The 13,827-nt window shown below is 58.9% G+C and overlaps 1 protein-coding gene across 7 annotated transcripts in view; it reads left to right on the forward strand.

Annotated features, from left to right (window-relative positions):
- Window positions 1-12,732, forward strand: part of ARVCF (ARVCF delta catenin family member) — a 53,195-nt gene extending 40,463 nt beyond the window's left edge. For 5 of the 7 annotated variants that reach the window (XM_066365339.1, XM_066365342.1, XM_066365345.1 and 2 more), the window contains 17 exons: window positions 1,417-1,575; window positions 1,766-2,292; window positions 3,280-3,779; window positions 4,376-4,559; window positions 5,433-5,550; window positions 5,976-6,147; window positions 6,798-6,815; window positions 7,774-7,845; window positions 9,062-9,189; window positions 9,499-9,649; window positions 9,933-10,131; window positions 10,220-10,331; window positions 10,434-10,524; window positions 10,902-10,955; window positions 11,399-11,484; window positions 12,074-12,193; window positions 12,516-12,732. In XM_066365339.1, coding sequence (XP_066221436.1) covers window positions 1,417-1,575; window positions 1,766-2,292; window positions 3,280-3,779; window positions 4,376-4,559; window positions 5,433-5,550; window positions 5,976-6,147; window positions 6,798-6,815; window positions 7,774-7,845; window positions 9,062-9,189; window positions 9,499-9,649; window positions 9,933-10,131; window positions 10,220-10,331; window positions 10,434-10,524; window positions 10,902-10,955; window positions 11,399-11,484; window positions 12,074-12,181 — 2,679 coding nt within the window. In that variant the 3' untranslated portion in view covers window positions 12,182-12,193; window positions 12,516-12,732. The remainder of the gene's footprint in view (window positions 1-1,416; window positions 1,576-1,765; window positions 2,293-3,279; window positions 3,780-4,375; window positions 4,560-5,432; window positions 5,551-5,975; window positions 6,148-6,797; window positions 6,816-7,773; window positions 7,846-9,061; window positions 9,190-9,498; window positions 9,650-9,932; window positions 10,132-10,219; window positions 10,332-10,433; window positions 10,525-10,901; window positions 10,956-11,398; window positions 11,485-12,073; window positions 12,194-12,515) is intronic. The other 2 variants (XM_066365341.1, XM_066365346.1) reach the window with 1 other exon arrangement.
- The last annotated feature ends 1,095 nt before the right edge of the window (window positions 12,733-13,827 follow it).

Consider the following 13,827-nt stretch of genomic DNA (forward strand, 5'->3'; position numbering starts at 1 on the left):
CAGGACAGGACCCCAACCTGGGAAGACATCACACCCTGAGGACTTAAGAAGGCAGGTCCTGAAGGCAGCTCTGGCCACCTTGCCCTTTCATAACTCCAAGGCCCAGTAACAGGAGCCAGAGTAGGGCTCTGATGCCAGGCAGCTGTGGATGGGAGCTGATGGCCTTCTCTGGGCCTCAGTTTCATGTCTGTGCAGGCTTTAGGAGCCTGGGGCCCAGGCAGAGGACCCATCCTGCAAGGTATGGGGCCTGGGTCACAGAGCAGAGCCTGCCCTTCTGCTGACCCAGCCCTGGCTGCTCAGGAATGTGTTCCCCACTGCCCTCCTCCCATGGCTTGGATTTCAGTCCCTACCCATCCTGGCCAGATGCTGATCCTGAGATGTTAGTGCTGTATGGGGGACCCATGTTGTCAGATACCCAGGGGTAGGCTCTTGGTCCCTGTGCCACTCAGCACAGCCAGGGTCTGGCCCAGCTCTGCTGTGGGCTGGCCTATTCTCCCTGAGCTGCAGTTTCCCCACTGGCCAATAGGTATGTGGGCCTTCAAAGAGCCTCTGTCCAGAGCCAGCTTGCCTTCAATTCCACCATGGTCATCCCTGTAGGGATGATGGCAGGGGGCAAGTGCACCGGTTGAGAATGAGGCAGGTGTTTGGGAGCTGAGGGCCAAGGTCAGTGAGACCTGGGATGGGGACAGGGGGAGAGGCAGGGAGGGGACACGGTGTTCTTATCAAGAACAAACCAGGCCCCCGTTGGTCGGAGCTTACTGTCTGTGTAAGGAAGAGTAGGCCAAGCCTTGCCCACTCAATACCCCAAGAGTATCTGGGCCGGAAGGAGTGAGGGTATTTTGGTGCTCTGAATGCACAGGGCATTCTGGGAGCTGGATATTTCTGGCCTGCGAGGGTGTCTGGTTGGCCGTAGGGATAGTAGGAGCCTGGGTGGCTATAGGGGGTCAGTGAATAGTACTGAAACTGCCAACCCAAGGTCTCTGTACTCAGCATTTCTGAGGTGGGGCAGGGAAGAGGCCCAAGATACCTGGAGAGAATCCAGCAGGTCCCACCTGGCCTTCTTGGGCTTCCAGAAGCCAACAGCAATCAGGCTTTGCAGCTAAGACACGGCTGCCCAAAACTTCACCACTGGGGTCCTGGACCTGATTTGCCACCTTGGTCTCAGGAGGCCTCGGAATGGGAGCCAGCCCCTGGGGCCCCCCTCGGGATGGGGCAACAGGGCAGGTTTAGCTCTTGGGCTTTCAGAAGCAGGAACATGCTGCTGTTCTCACCAGCTGGTGCTGAGACAGGCCCTAGGGTTGGTGGGTTCTGGGCGTGGGGATTAAGTCATTGCTGGCATCCAGGCCAGCACCTACTTGTACTCTAGGGTGGAGTGAACACTGGGTCCTCCCACCAACACTCACACCCCTCACCCAGGAGCAGAGCCCAGGCAGCCAGGTCTCACTGGCCACGATGCCAGAAGCACCTGAGGTGCTGGAGGAGACAGTGACGGTAGAGGAGGACCCTGGCACACCCACCTCCCATGTGTCCATTGTCATGTCAGAAGACGGCACTACACGGCGCACGGAGACCAAGGTATGGCCAGGCCCATGTGGTTGGCCCGTGGGCTATGTAGCCACACTTGTCTCATCTGTCGAGTGTGTTCATGTCCCAGCCTCCTGGGGGCTACTTGTTTGGGTGGGAAACTGAGGCCACTCTGGCCCTGTGGGGCAGTGTCCGGGCCTCTCAGGGTGCCCAGCCTATCGGCTGCCTACTTATTCACCAGGTCACCAAGACGGTCAAGACGGTGACTACACGAACAGTGCGCCAGGTGCCCATGGGCCCAGATGGCCTCCCCCTCCTGGATGGTGGCCCCCCACTAGGGCCCTTTGCTGATGGCCCCTTGGACCGGCACTTCCTACTCCGTGGGGGTGGCCCGGCAGCCACGCTCTCTCGAACCTACCTCAGCAGTGGGGGTGGCTTTCCTGACAGCCCCGAGCCCCGTGACGTTCCCAGCTATGGCAGCCTGTCCCGCGGGCTGGGTGTGCGGCCCCCACGTGGTGGCCCCCTTGGCCCTGGCCCTGCTGATGGCTGCTTCACACTGCCTGGCCGCCGGGAAGCCTTCATCGAGGGCCCTGAGCCTGTGCCACCGGCCAGCCGCTCCCAACCCGAGCGCTTCCAGGCAGAACCCTATGGCTTGGAGGATGACACACGCAGCCTGGCTGCCGATGACGGGGGTGGCCCGGAGCTGGAGCCTGACTATGGCACGGCCACAAGGAGGAGGCCTGACTGTGGGCGGGGCCTTCGTGCTAGGTGAGCACCCTGTGCCCGGCCATCGCCTCCAGAGATTCCACAGGTAGTCTAGCTGTTGGAGCTAAATCAGTCACACACATGTCAGTTTGAATTGGCCTCCATCTTCTCAAGGACAGCCACAAGGATAGGCTCCAGGATAGTGGAAGTTGCACTGGGTGCTCTCCCTGCAGGTTTGGGACATGAAAGAAGCTTTGCCTAACACCTCCTGCTCCTGTTCTAGGGAGGTGGCCCTGAGGACAGGATTCCACAAGGCTCAGGGTATTTCTCTGAGCTTGAGCCCCAGCTTCTCCCCAGGCCTCAATTTCCCCTCTGCATAGTTGCAACCAGAACCTAGACCTCCTGGTCCTTCTTAGTGTAATCTTGGGCTCTGTCCTCTCTGCCCTCAGTTTCTCTATCTGTAGAGTGGGAACGTGACCACAGTCTGGGTCTGGAGGATGCTGCATGACCATGGGCAAGTCACTCGGTCCCTCCTAGCCTCAGTCTCTCCCCCTTGGGAAGTGGTTTTGATGGTGACAACCCACAGGGACATCTGTGCCCTGGGGGACTGATGGTCTGAATGCCCCTCAGATGGGCCCATCAGGATGGCCACGTGAAAAGAGGATCACCTTCTCCTCTGACATCCTGGCACCAGCCAGAAATGGGCCTCACGGGAAGGTGGGACTTCCAGTCATGGACAGATGTTTCACAGAAACACATTTAGCTCAGATCGGGGGACACTGGCTGGTGATGGGAGTGAGTAAGCCCTGTCTGGGAGGGATGCAAGCCCTGATAACCGTTGGCTGGAGTTTGGTTGTCATTGATTCTGAGTCAGTTTTTGCTGGGCTGGGATATCACTTTTTCAGCACCCATGTACTTGTGGCCAAGTGCCAACACTCTAGGCCCAGCCCCACTTTCTGTGGGTTCATGTTCCCTGGAGTCTGTTGGGGCAGTTTGGGCAGGGCCAGCAGCGAACAAGAGCATGTTCATGTGCCCTGCTCACTTGGACAGGGTCTATGAGGACGTGGCAGATGATAGTGGTGAGCTGATGGAAGAGAGGCCCCCATTCCCAGCCACGACAGCACCGCTGGCCCAGCCAGAACGGGGCAGCCTGGGCAGCCTGGACCGGGTGGTGCGGCGCTCGCCCTCTGTCGACAGTACCCGCAAGGAGCCACGTTGGCGGGACCCTGAGCTGCCTGAGGTCCTGGCCATGCTGCGGCACCCGGTGGACCCCGTGAAGGCCAACGCGGCTGCCTACTTGCAACACCTTTGCTTTGAGAATGAGGGTGTCAAGCGGCGCGTGAGGCAGCTGAGGGGACTACCACTGCTTGTGGCCCTGCTGGACCACCCAAGGGCAGAGGTGCGGCGCCGGGCTTGTGGGGCACTGCGCAACCTCTCCTACGGCCGAGACACTGACAACAAGGCCGCCATCCGGGACTGTGGTGGTGTGCCCGCCCTGGTGCGCCTGCTGAGGGCCGCCCGGGACAATGAAGTCCGCGAGCTTGTCACAGGTGAGTGGCACCTGGCTGCTCTGCATCCCCTGGGAAAGCACCCCATTTAGTCAGGAGTCCCAGCTGCTGGGGCAGGCATCGGGCTTAGACACCATGAAAAATCCTTTATCTCTACCTCTGACTCTGCTGCCCCTGTGGGGCTGGCACTGGGCCCCATAGGCAGTCCTCCCTCACCTGGCCCCTTTCCCAATAGGGCAGTGGTGGGGACTATGCCTTGTGGAACCTCAGTGGCCAGGCAGAGTCACATGACTACCGCAGTATGGCCCCAGGAGTGGTAGTCCTACCCGTCTTTGTGGCTGGGAAGGGGTGGGGAAAAGAAGGCACCTACTGTATTCAGCCCCAGGCTCCCTGCCAGTTGCTCCTCTGTGTCCCAGCCCCTCTAGGTCCCATCGCCCCTCCCCACTGGGAGCCAGTGGTGGATGCTGTATGCCCAGGTCACAGGGTGCACTCAGGACCTCTAATAACTCTTGTCATTTTCTACCTTCTGGTCTGAGCTGAGACATGATTGAGGGTGTGGCAGGTCCTGAGTAGGGTCACATGGGAGGTAGGGAGGCAGTGCCTGTGGTCAGCACTGGCTGGTCAATGGTGCCCCACAGGCACACTCTGGAACCTGTCATCCTACGAGCCCCTGAAGATGGTCATCATTGACCATGGCCTACAGACACTGACCCATGAGGTCATTGTGCCCCACTCGGGCTGGGAGCGAGAGCCCAATGAGGACTCCAAGCCACGGGACGCCGAGTGGACGACTGTCTTCAAGAACACATCAGGCTGCTTGAGGTGGGGGTGTGGCTGGGCTCAGGTACCCCCTGAGCATCTGCCCTGCGCTGTTGCTGGTCAAGGAGGCAGGAGCCGGGCACTAGAACCTGCATGCAAACAGCTATCCTGGGATAGCCATATCTTTGTTATCCAGATCACCTGGAAGATCACTAGCTGTCCAAGTCTTAGGACTCAGATCCATGTCACAATTCCTGTCTGAGTCCTGAGAATGGGGCCTGATACGGTTGTACTCACTCCCAAGGGCCATCTCTGGACAAGGTCTGCCACTATGTTGTGCAGTACCCCATGTCCCTGTCCCTGCCCTGCTTTGACCCACTCTTCCATCATTGTGGTATCCAGAGAACGGGGAGCCAGGACCCTGTTTCCAGTCTGCCTCAGTGGCCTCACCCCACCTCCGTGACCTCTCCCCTCATATCCTGGGAGGCTCTGCAGAGACCCCACAGGCTGTCCTGGGTCTCCTTAGTCCTGACTGTCCATCAACATATGTCCCCATGGCCCTAGTGGGTGCTGACCTCAGGAAAAGTGGTACTCAGAGCCTCTGTTGGGGCAGAGGGAACTGAGGCTTGCCTGTGCACAGATTCAGGCCTCTGAACCCCCCTTTGTTTCTTTCCAGTTAAGTTGGGAGTCAGGAAAACCACACACACCCCCAGCCACAGAGATGCCAGGCCAGGGCTCCCTCCCCAGGGTCTCTGTGGTTAGGCTGACCCCACTTTTCTTCACTGCTGTAGGCTGGCATCATCTGCCAATAAACCCAACAGGTCATGAATGGTGCCCATTTTGTAGATGGAAACAAGGCCCCAAGGCCAGGTGGGAGCCGGGGAAGTTACTGTGGGAGCCAGGGGTCACAGAGCTTGCTTGCTCTTGGCTACCCAGGAACGTGAGCTCAGATGGTGCAGAGGCCCGGCGGCGACTTCGGGAGTGTGAAGGGCTGGTGGACGCACTCCTGCATGCTCTTCAGTCAGCCGTGGGCAGGAAGGACACAGACAACAAGGTGGGCGGGGTGGGACAGAATGGTCCCAGCAGGTCCCAGTCAGCATCAGTCTCAACCCCTCAAGAGGGATCAGGGAGATGGGCCTGGAGCGGGCACAGGGGCTTGGACTATATGGGTGGCACAGAAAGGAGTAGGCCTGCACATCTGGGGCAGTGTGGGTCACCTTGTAGTGACCATACTGAGAGGTGGTTCTACCACAAAGCTCAGAAAAGGTCCTATGTGAAGTAGGTATTCTACCCTTTTTCTCTCTCAGCCTCTTCCTGAGGGTTCTTGCTCATGTGGGCCCCTAGCTCAGGCCTCCATGTCTCTACACCTCCCACCCCCAGTCTACTCAGTGCACACTGGCTGCAGCCAGTCTTCTCTGAGAGGCTTAGCATTCCCCATATCCACCTGGCTATACCCCACCAGCTCTCTTCTTTTCACAGTCAGTGGAGAACTGTGTATGCATCATGCGGAATCTGTCCTACCACGTGCACAAGGAGGTGCCTGGGGCCGACAGGTACCAGGAGGCTGAACCTGGGCCCCCAGGCAGTACTGTGGGCTCCCAGCACCGGAGGCGGGATGATGCCGGCTGCTTCGGTGGCAAGAAGGCCAAAGGTGTGTGGGTGGGACCGGGGTACCACTTTAGAACCTCTCCTTGCTCCCCAGGGTGAGGCTTTCCATACTTGTGGCATCTGTGGCCAGTTCCCAATGGGCAAGTGAGAAAGCAGGGAACCAAGGAGGGTGTACCGCCCTGGGGTACCCATCCAGCAGGCCCAGCCTTGTCCCCTCTGCACTGTGCAGAGCCCAGGGGAGGGCAGGAGAGAACCCATATGGTGGTCCTGACTGATTCCTGGACCTAGTCCCTTAGCTCCAGGGAGGGTTCTATGGGCCCAAGGTGGAAAGTGCTGAAGATGATGCCACTTCCTGGCATTGGTAGAGCACCTGAAGACCCTGAGAGACCATGAAAGCAGCACCCTACCCCATACATACCACCTGCTCCTTTCGAGTGCAGGTTCCAACATAGCAGAGCAGCTACCTGGTGCAGTCTCTGTACTGCTCTCACCTGTTTAACCTATGCGGGCCTTTTCTGATCCCTGACCTACTTGAGGCCATTTTACCCACAGACGTAATTGGGGTGAGATTTCACATGCCACCTGCTCAACCCAGGGCATGCAGTGGGAAGTTGAGGCTTTCTGGGAGGGCATGGAGGGTTGCTGCCCGCTCAGGCTCGTCTCCTTTCTCCTGTGCTTCCTCGGGCCGCCCAGAGGATTGGTTCCATCAAGGTGAGTCCCTGTTTGTCCTGCTGTCCAGGCCTGGCAGGTGCATTGGGCACCAGGAAGGCACCCCCACCTCTTACTGCTCAGGCAGTCGTCTTCATGACAACTGCAGGACCTTCCAGTCTCAAGGCCCTCCCCCATCCCCAGTCCCTTCTCTGGGCAGCCATCTCCATGACAACAGCAGGAATGTCGGCCCTAGACTGGTTTGGAGGCCAAGGGGCTGTCCTGTAACCTTAGACTTTGTTCCCCAGGCAGGGCAGCGCCTGGAGCTGGAACTGGGGCAGAGTCTGGGCAGGGCTGGGGGTGTCCCTCCAATGGAGTGGGGCATTTGTGTCTCTGGACAGAGATCACATAGAGTCCCCTGGAGGCCAGGAAGGGTGGGGACCTCAGATCATCAGCTGTGCTGCCTCCCAAAGGAGGAAAAACTCCATCTGAGGTGGGGAGGATGGCTGGGAGGTACACAGGTTGAGGCTGATAGGTGTTAGGTGCTGCTGCAAGGGCTTGGCCTGTGAGCGGGGTATCTGCTAGCCAACAGACCCAGACAGGGGTAAGTTTCCCTCATTGTGAAGCCAGGCATGCGCTGTCCCTGCCAGCCCTAGGCTTCCTGTGTGCACCTATCCACCAACCAGCCAGGCTCCTGGATCCCTCAGTTCACACACTTGACAGCCACAAAGAGGCCATTGGGTAGGTCTGCAGTGCAGCTCTCAGCACCTGACGGGAGATGAGTCCTAGATGCTCAGGGCAAGGCTGGGACATCCCCAGGCCCCATTGCCACCACTGCACTCCCCTGGATCAACCTGCCTACCCGAACTCATAACACCTCTGCTCCCCTGGCCTCTCGGTGCATAGTTCTAAATATGGGACTGCTTTTTGGGCTCTGGGCAGGAAAGAGCTGGGCCCAGCCCTCCTGACACACCTGTTTCCCACAGGGTCCACCTCACCTCCTGTTGCTCTTCTGTTCCAGGGAAGAAGGATGGTGAGATGGACCGAAACTTTGACACGCTGGACCTGCCCAAGAGAACTGAGACCGCCAAAGGTAAGTGGGTGGAGGTGGAGTCAGCTCAGGGCTGTCCAGGTAGCGAAGTTTTGTGCCACTAAGCAGGTCTAAAGGGCCTTGGGCATCCAATGGGGAAACAGGACCACAGGAGCGGGGTTCCTCAGAGGATCATCTAGTTCCTGGGCACCTGTAGCGGGTTTAGAATTAGGGTCAGTGCCACAGGTCGCTTCTGGCTGGGTCGGGGGATAGAGAAGCCAGGCACTTGTTGAGTCACAGATTTGAAGTGAGGCCCTCAGTGAAGGGCAAGGGCTGGCTGGCAGGGCCCCCAGTGTCCGCTGAGCGGTTTGGGTACTGGGAGGGTGCAGCTAGATCCAGGATGGAGGCTTGGCCAGATCACCCTGATCCATGCAGGGGCAGAGGGGTTTGTGCTCCCAGTCCCCTGTGCCTGTTGCCACACTACTGTGGACTGACATTGTTCGGTGCAGTGGGAATCCAGCCTGAGAGAGACCCCAGGTCACAGCCCACTCTGTGAGCCCAGATGCTCCCAAACAGAATGGAAGGGATCAGCCACAAGAGGCCTAGGGGAGCGTCACAGACTGAGAAATTAGCCTGGCCAACACCTGAGGAAGCAATGTGTTTGGGGAATTGGAAGCCCATCCAGGCTGAAGTGGAGGGAACATGGCAACATGAGGACTATGAGGGGGTGATGGCATGTTCAGCAGAAGGATAGGGGACAGGGAGGTAATGTCCAGGAACAGGCAGAAGCCCCAGTATAGGGACAGCAGCCTTGGGAAGCTGCTCAGCCCCTCATCTCTGGAATGCTGTGGGGGAGCGCTGCTGCCCGGCCTGGACCTCTTAGAGAATGGACCCTGTTGCTAAGGGTATGACCCTGGCAACAGCCTGTTATATATGGGTGTGGGGCCCTGTTGCTAGGGAAGGTGGGTCTTGTTGCTAGGGGAGAGTCCCTGGTTGCCACCTTCTCCCCACTGGTAGGCCTTCTGGATGCTTCTGTTGCCAGGCAGGTCTAATCCCATTTCTTTGGCAGCAGAGTCAGGGGAAGAACAGCCTTTCCCAAATCTACTGCCTCATCAATGAGCCTCTTTTTGTTCCTCTGTGGAGTGGGAACACTTTCACTCTTGGCTGGCCATAACATTGTTAAAAATTCCCTGACTGCACCTTAACCTGGGAGAAGCAGGGAGAGGGAGTGATATGGGGAGGTCTGGATGATGGTAGGCAGCGGGTGCTCTGTGCCCAGGCTTTGAGTTGCTGTACCAGCCAGAGGTGGTACGTCTCTACCTCTCCCTCCTCACGGAGAGCCGGAACTTCAACACTCTGGAGGCTGCAGCTGGTGCCCTACAGAACCTCAGTGCTGGCAACTGGACGGTGAGAGGCAAAGTCTGGCAGGGAAGGGACAGAAAGGGAATCCCAAGCATCCCAGGCTGGGAGGGGGGGGAGGAGATACTGCACCTCCCTAAGGTTGGGGAAGTTGGGGCACTAGGTCTTCAAGGAGGGTTCCCTGGGTGGTGGGGTGTGGAGGCGTCTGGTGGAGGTGGAGTTGAGCTGCTGGTGTAGGGCTTTGTCAGAAGTGCAGTCCAGCTGAAGGGAGTGATCCGGGTCGGGTGGGAGTGTCCATTGTGTGCTGTGGCGCGACTCTGCTTGCTGAGCACGCTCCCACCTTCTCTGCTGCCATAGTGGGCCACATACATTCGCGCCACAGTGCGCAAGGAGCGCGGTCTGCCAGTGCTGGTAGAGCTGCTGCAGTCTGAGACCGATAAGGTTGTGCGCGCTGTTGCCATCGCCTTGCGCAACCTTTCGCTGGATCGGCGCAACAAAGACCTCATTGGTGAGGACGCAGGTGGAGCTGAGCCTGGATGCGAATTTGGTGGGCGGCTAGGGGGGCGGGGTCCTGCCACTGGGGCTGAGGGACCGGTGGTTCAGGGGCCTGGCCTTGCTCTCATCGCTTTGTCCCAGCTGCTGAAGCAAGTCTTCAACCTGTCTGATCCTGGCCTCCTGTGCACGAGGCCCTTGCGGACTCCCTTCCTGAATCCTGGGCTCCCTTCCTGAATCCTGCTTCTCTCCACAGGGGTGGGCAGGGGCGTGTCCTAACACCCGACCTTGCCCCTCAGGGAGCTATGCCATGGCAGAGCTGGTGCGGAATGTGCGCAATGCGCAGGCTCCAGCGCGACCTGAGGCCCACTTAGAGGAGGACACAGTGGTGGCTGTGCTCAACACCATTCACGAGATCGTGTCAGACAGCCTGGACAATGCACGCTCACTGCTGCAGGCCCGTGGCGTGCCAGCACTGGTGGCCCTTTGTGCTTCCAGGTGGGTCAGGGCAGGGGATGGAGAGGGCGGTGAGGGGGGGGTCTGTGGGTGGGGTCGAACACTGACCCCACCCCGGGCATGGCCACAGCCAATCGGTGCGAGAGTCAAAGGCTGCGTCCCACGTGCTGCAGACTGTGTGGAGCTACAAGGAGCTGCGTGGTGCCCTGCAGAGGGATGGCTGGACCAAGGCACGCTTCCAGGTGCGGTCTGCGCGGCTTTTCCCATCTCACTTTGCCAGGCTGGGTCCCTTACTGGAGGGCCCCCTACCCCCACCCCTGTTTGTTTTGTGCTCTCCCATCCAGTCGGCTGCTGCTAATGCCAGGGGGCCCAAGGGAGCAATGAGTCCCGGGGGCTTTGATGACAGCACACTGCCACTAGTGGACAAGAGTCTTGGTGAGTACAGGGCAGGGTTGTGGGGCGTGGGAACTCATTCCTGAGGTTCGAGTAGCCTCTCCACTTGGTGCATTGATGGCGACAAAGCTAGTGATGGGTGGAGGATGGTGGTTGGCCTTCCTGCAGGAAAATAGCCCCAGGGCAGCCCCTTTCCCTATTTACAGCCTTCTACATCTTCTCCACCCATGGTGTCCACATTGGTGCCAAGTTATGGGGGAAAGGGGATTGCCGGTACACAGTGGCCCAGCAGAAGGGTTTAAAGATGTTAGTGATGAAGGGTACCTAGGATCTCTGAGGCCAGCCCTGCCATGAGTTTATCTGCCCTGGTCCCCCCACTTCTGTATGCAACCAGCCAGCCATTGGCTTTTACCTTGCAGATGGCGAGAAGCCAGGCAGCCGGGATGTCATCCCAATGGAGGCCCTTGGCCCAGGTAAGTGTGGGTGCAGGGCTGCTTGCTTCCTGTGTGGGAAGGAGGGGCCCTGAGATGGGCCAGGTGGTTTTGCCCTGTGTGTGTGTGTGTGGGGGGGGGAGTGTTTGGAAGGCCTTCCCAGGAGGTGCTGGTTGGAAAAGAGGGACTTGGTTTTAGGGGTACTCAGGGAGTAAAGGGGTAGGGCAGCCTGGGAGAGGTCAGTGCTAGCTAGGGGCTCTGATCTGTCAGCTGAGGGGAGGTTGGAGGGTCCTGAGCTTCCAGGGGGGGGCAGGGGGCACTGCAAGGCCTGAGCCACTTGAAGGAGGGGATGGGGCTGTGGGAAGCCCTGTCATAGGCCTCCAGGATGATGCACCCTGTCCCAGAGGCCCCTGTCTGGACTGGGGGGGTGGAGTGCTCTGCTCCTGTGGTGCCTGCCCCTCAGAACTACCCTTATGCCCTCACAGATGGCTACTCCACAGTGGACCAGAGGGAGTGGAGGGCTCGAGGCAGTGCCCCCACAGGGGAGACCTCTGAGAAGGAAACTTTGAAAGTGAGTGGTTATGGACAGTGCCCAGGGAGGCAGCGTGTATAGTGCTAGTCCAGAGAGGGGCTCAGGCAAGATGCTGGGTTTGGTCTGGGTCCTGGGTCTGCCTGGAGTGGGGTTCATCTGTTGGGCAGCTGAGCAGGAAGACAGCTCAGCTCAGTGGCCCCTCCACTTCGGGAACCTCATATCAGAGCCAGTCTGTGGGTGCAGCTAGCTCAAAGCTCACACTCACTGGGAGGGAGAGAGCATGTGACAGGGCACTGCATGGCACAGTGCTCAGGGCCAGTAAAGTCTGAACAAGTGTGTCTGCACCCTACTGTACATGTGGAGGGGGCAAGGCCCCATCGTGGTCTCACCCGCAGGGCAGCTCCTGCCACCTGCTCTGTGCCAATCCCCTGGCTTTGGGCACAGGCCTCAGGGCATCTGCTCATCTTTGTGAGCCACATCAACTCAGCTCCCCTCCGCATCAGCCCGCCCCTCCTGCACACCAGCATGGGCCCTGCCCCACTGACCAGCACAGCCCCCACAGTCAGCTCTGACTAACCTACTCTGTTCTGCCTCTAACACCCTCCTGCCCACCGTCCATCTGCTACAGCCTGACCCCAGCAGGAAGGCTCCTCCTCCAGGGCCCAGCAGGCCCGCAGTCAGGCTGGTGGATGCTGTGGGGGACGCTAAGCCTCAACCCGTTGACTCCTGGGTCTAGCTTGCATGCCTGGTACGTTTTCTTCTCTGGTTGTTTGTCAACTGTTTCCCATTCTCTGGAGAGGGGCTTTTTTAAAATCTCTACTGGCTGCATGCTCTGTGCTCCCTGTATGCTCCGTGGTGGAATCCCTCCCTGCTCTACCACTTGGAGCCCTGTCACCTGAATGTCCATCTTAGGGAAAGACAAGCCAAGTCGGGGCCCAGAGGAGATGGGACCAGAGCAGGGATGCCCCCACCCATGCCTTTACACCTATATGCCTCCATTTGTCTAGTCTGTGGAGGCAGCCCCTGGCCCTTGGGCCACCATACTCAGCCTTCCCCTCTTCCCTCCTCAGGGCTTGGGCCCAGCCTTTCATTCTTAGAGATCTGCTGATGGGAAGAAGGGAACTCCAGGGCTGGCCTGCACAGACCCTGCCGTGGAGCTTGGAGCCCCCTGGCGGCAGAGGTCGGCAGCGCCTCTGTGCCAGAGCCAAGGCTGGACTTTCTGGACACGCCTCCCTTCCCACCCCCTCATTCCCTCCCTCCTAACTCCCTAGGCAGAGTTAGCTGTTTACTGACATGGTGCTGTGTGCATGGTGCTGTGTGCGAGTGAGAGAGAAGGCTGGTGGGCTGCAGGGCAGGGCCCATGGAGGCAACAGGAGAGGGGGCCTGGCTTGGCTTTGGGGTCGGAGAAGTAGGAGGGTGTGGCCCTGTATGTGCAGTGCCCGAGAGGAGCTAGGCAGCTGGCCCTGAGGACAGGCAGCTGGGCAGGGAGGGGGGCTCAGGAGTTTGCTTTGGAGGGTAGAGGGGATCCCCTGGGTTCCAACTCCCACCCTGCATGGCAGCCCAACCACCAGGCTGCCCCGGGGGGCTGGCCACACCGAGAAGACTGGGTGCAGCAAGATGGGGGTCAGGCTGTTCTTATCCCCACCTTGCCCTTGGACGCGTGGAACCCCAGCGCAGTGGGAGCCTTCCTAAGTGACACTGGCCCTGGCGCAGCTTCTGCATCCTTCTGCTGGAGCCCCAGGGACTGACACCTCTGGGACTGACCTTCAGCAGCAGAGGGGGACTGCTGTTCAGTGCCTGCTGTTTGTGACTTCAAAACAGAAGAAAAACACTGACAAAAAGCATTAAAAACAAAACCAAAATAAGACTGTATTGGTAAACACGTGAATTTTTGTAAGAAAATTTAAAAATTAAAAAAAGCAACAAAGGAACTTCTTTCATGGCTCAGCCCACTCACCACAAGCTGACTGCTCCTCCCAGTTTGCTAGGTGGGGAGTCGTGGCCCAAGGTGTGCAGCGGGAGCTCAGCGCTCAGGCCCCGTAGGTGCTTCAGTCCCCTTTCTGCACAGGGAGGTGAGGGCTCACTTCTGGGAGGTTAGGTAGGCCCTGAGGCCGAGTTTGTGTTCTGGGCAGAGATTAACTCCTCTGAGACAAGCTGCTCCCTAGGGAGCCTTGGAGAGGACCCGAGTTCCAAGCACTCTGGGGTTTGGGATTGGAGGGCTTGTATTTATTGAGTGCAAACCAAACCTACCTCATCACTCACCAGTTACGCATCCTGGTCTGAGCCCACTCTCTTCCATAACGAGGCTGAGTGGGACTCGGCTAGTGAGAACATGCTTCTACCCAGTGCCACACGGGACCCATGGGGCCAGGTGCTGGAAGG

This window comes from Saccopteryx leptura, chromosome 2, assembly GCF_036850995.1.
Source record: "Saccopteryx leptura isolate mSacLep1 chromosome 2, mSacLep1_pri_phased_curated, whole genome shotgun sequence".
Classification (NCBI taxonomy): domain Eukaryota; kingdom Metazoa; phylum Chordata; class Mammalia; order Chiroptera; family Emballonuridae; genus Saccopteryx; species Saccopteryx leptura.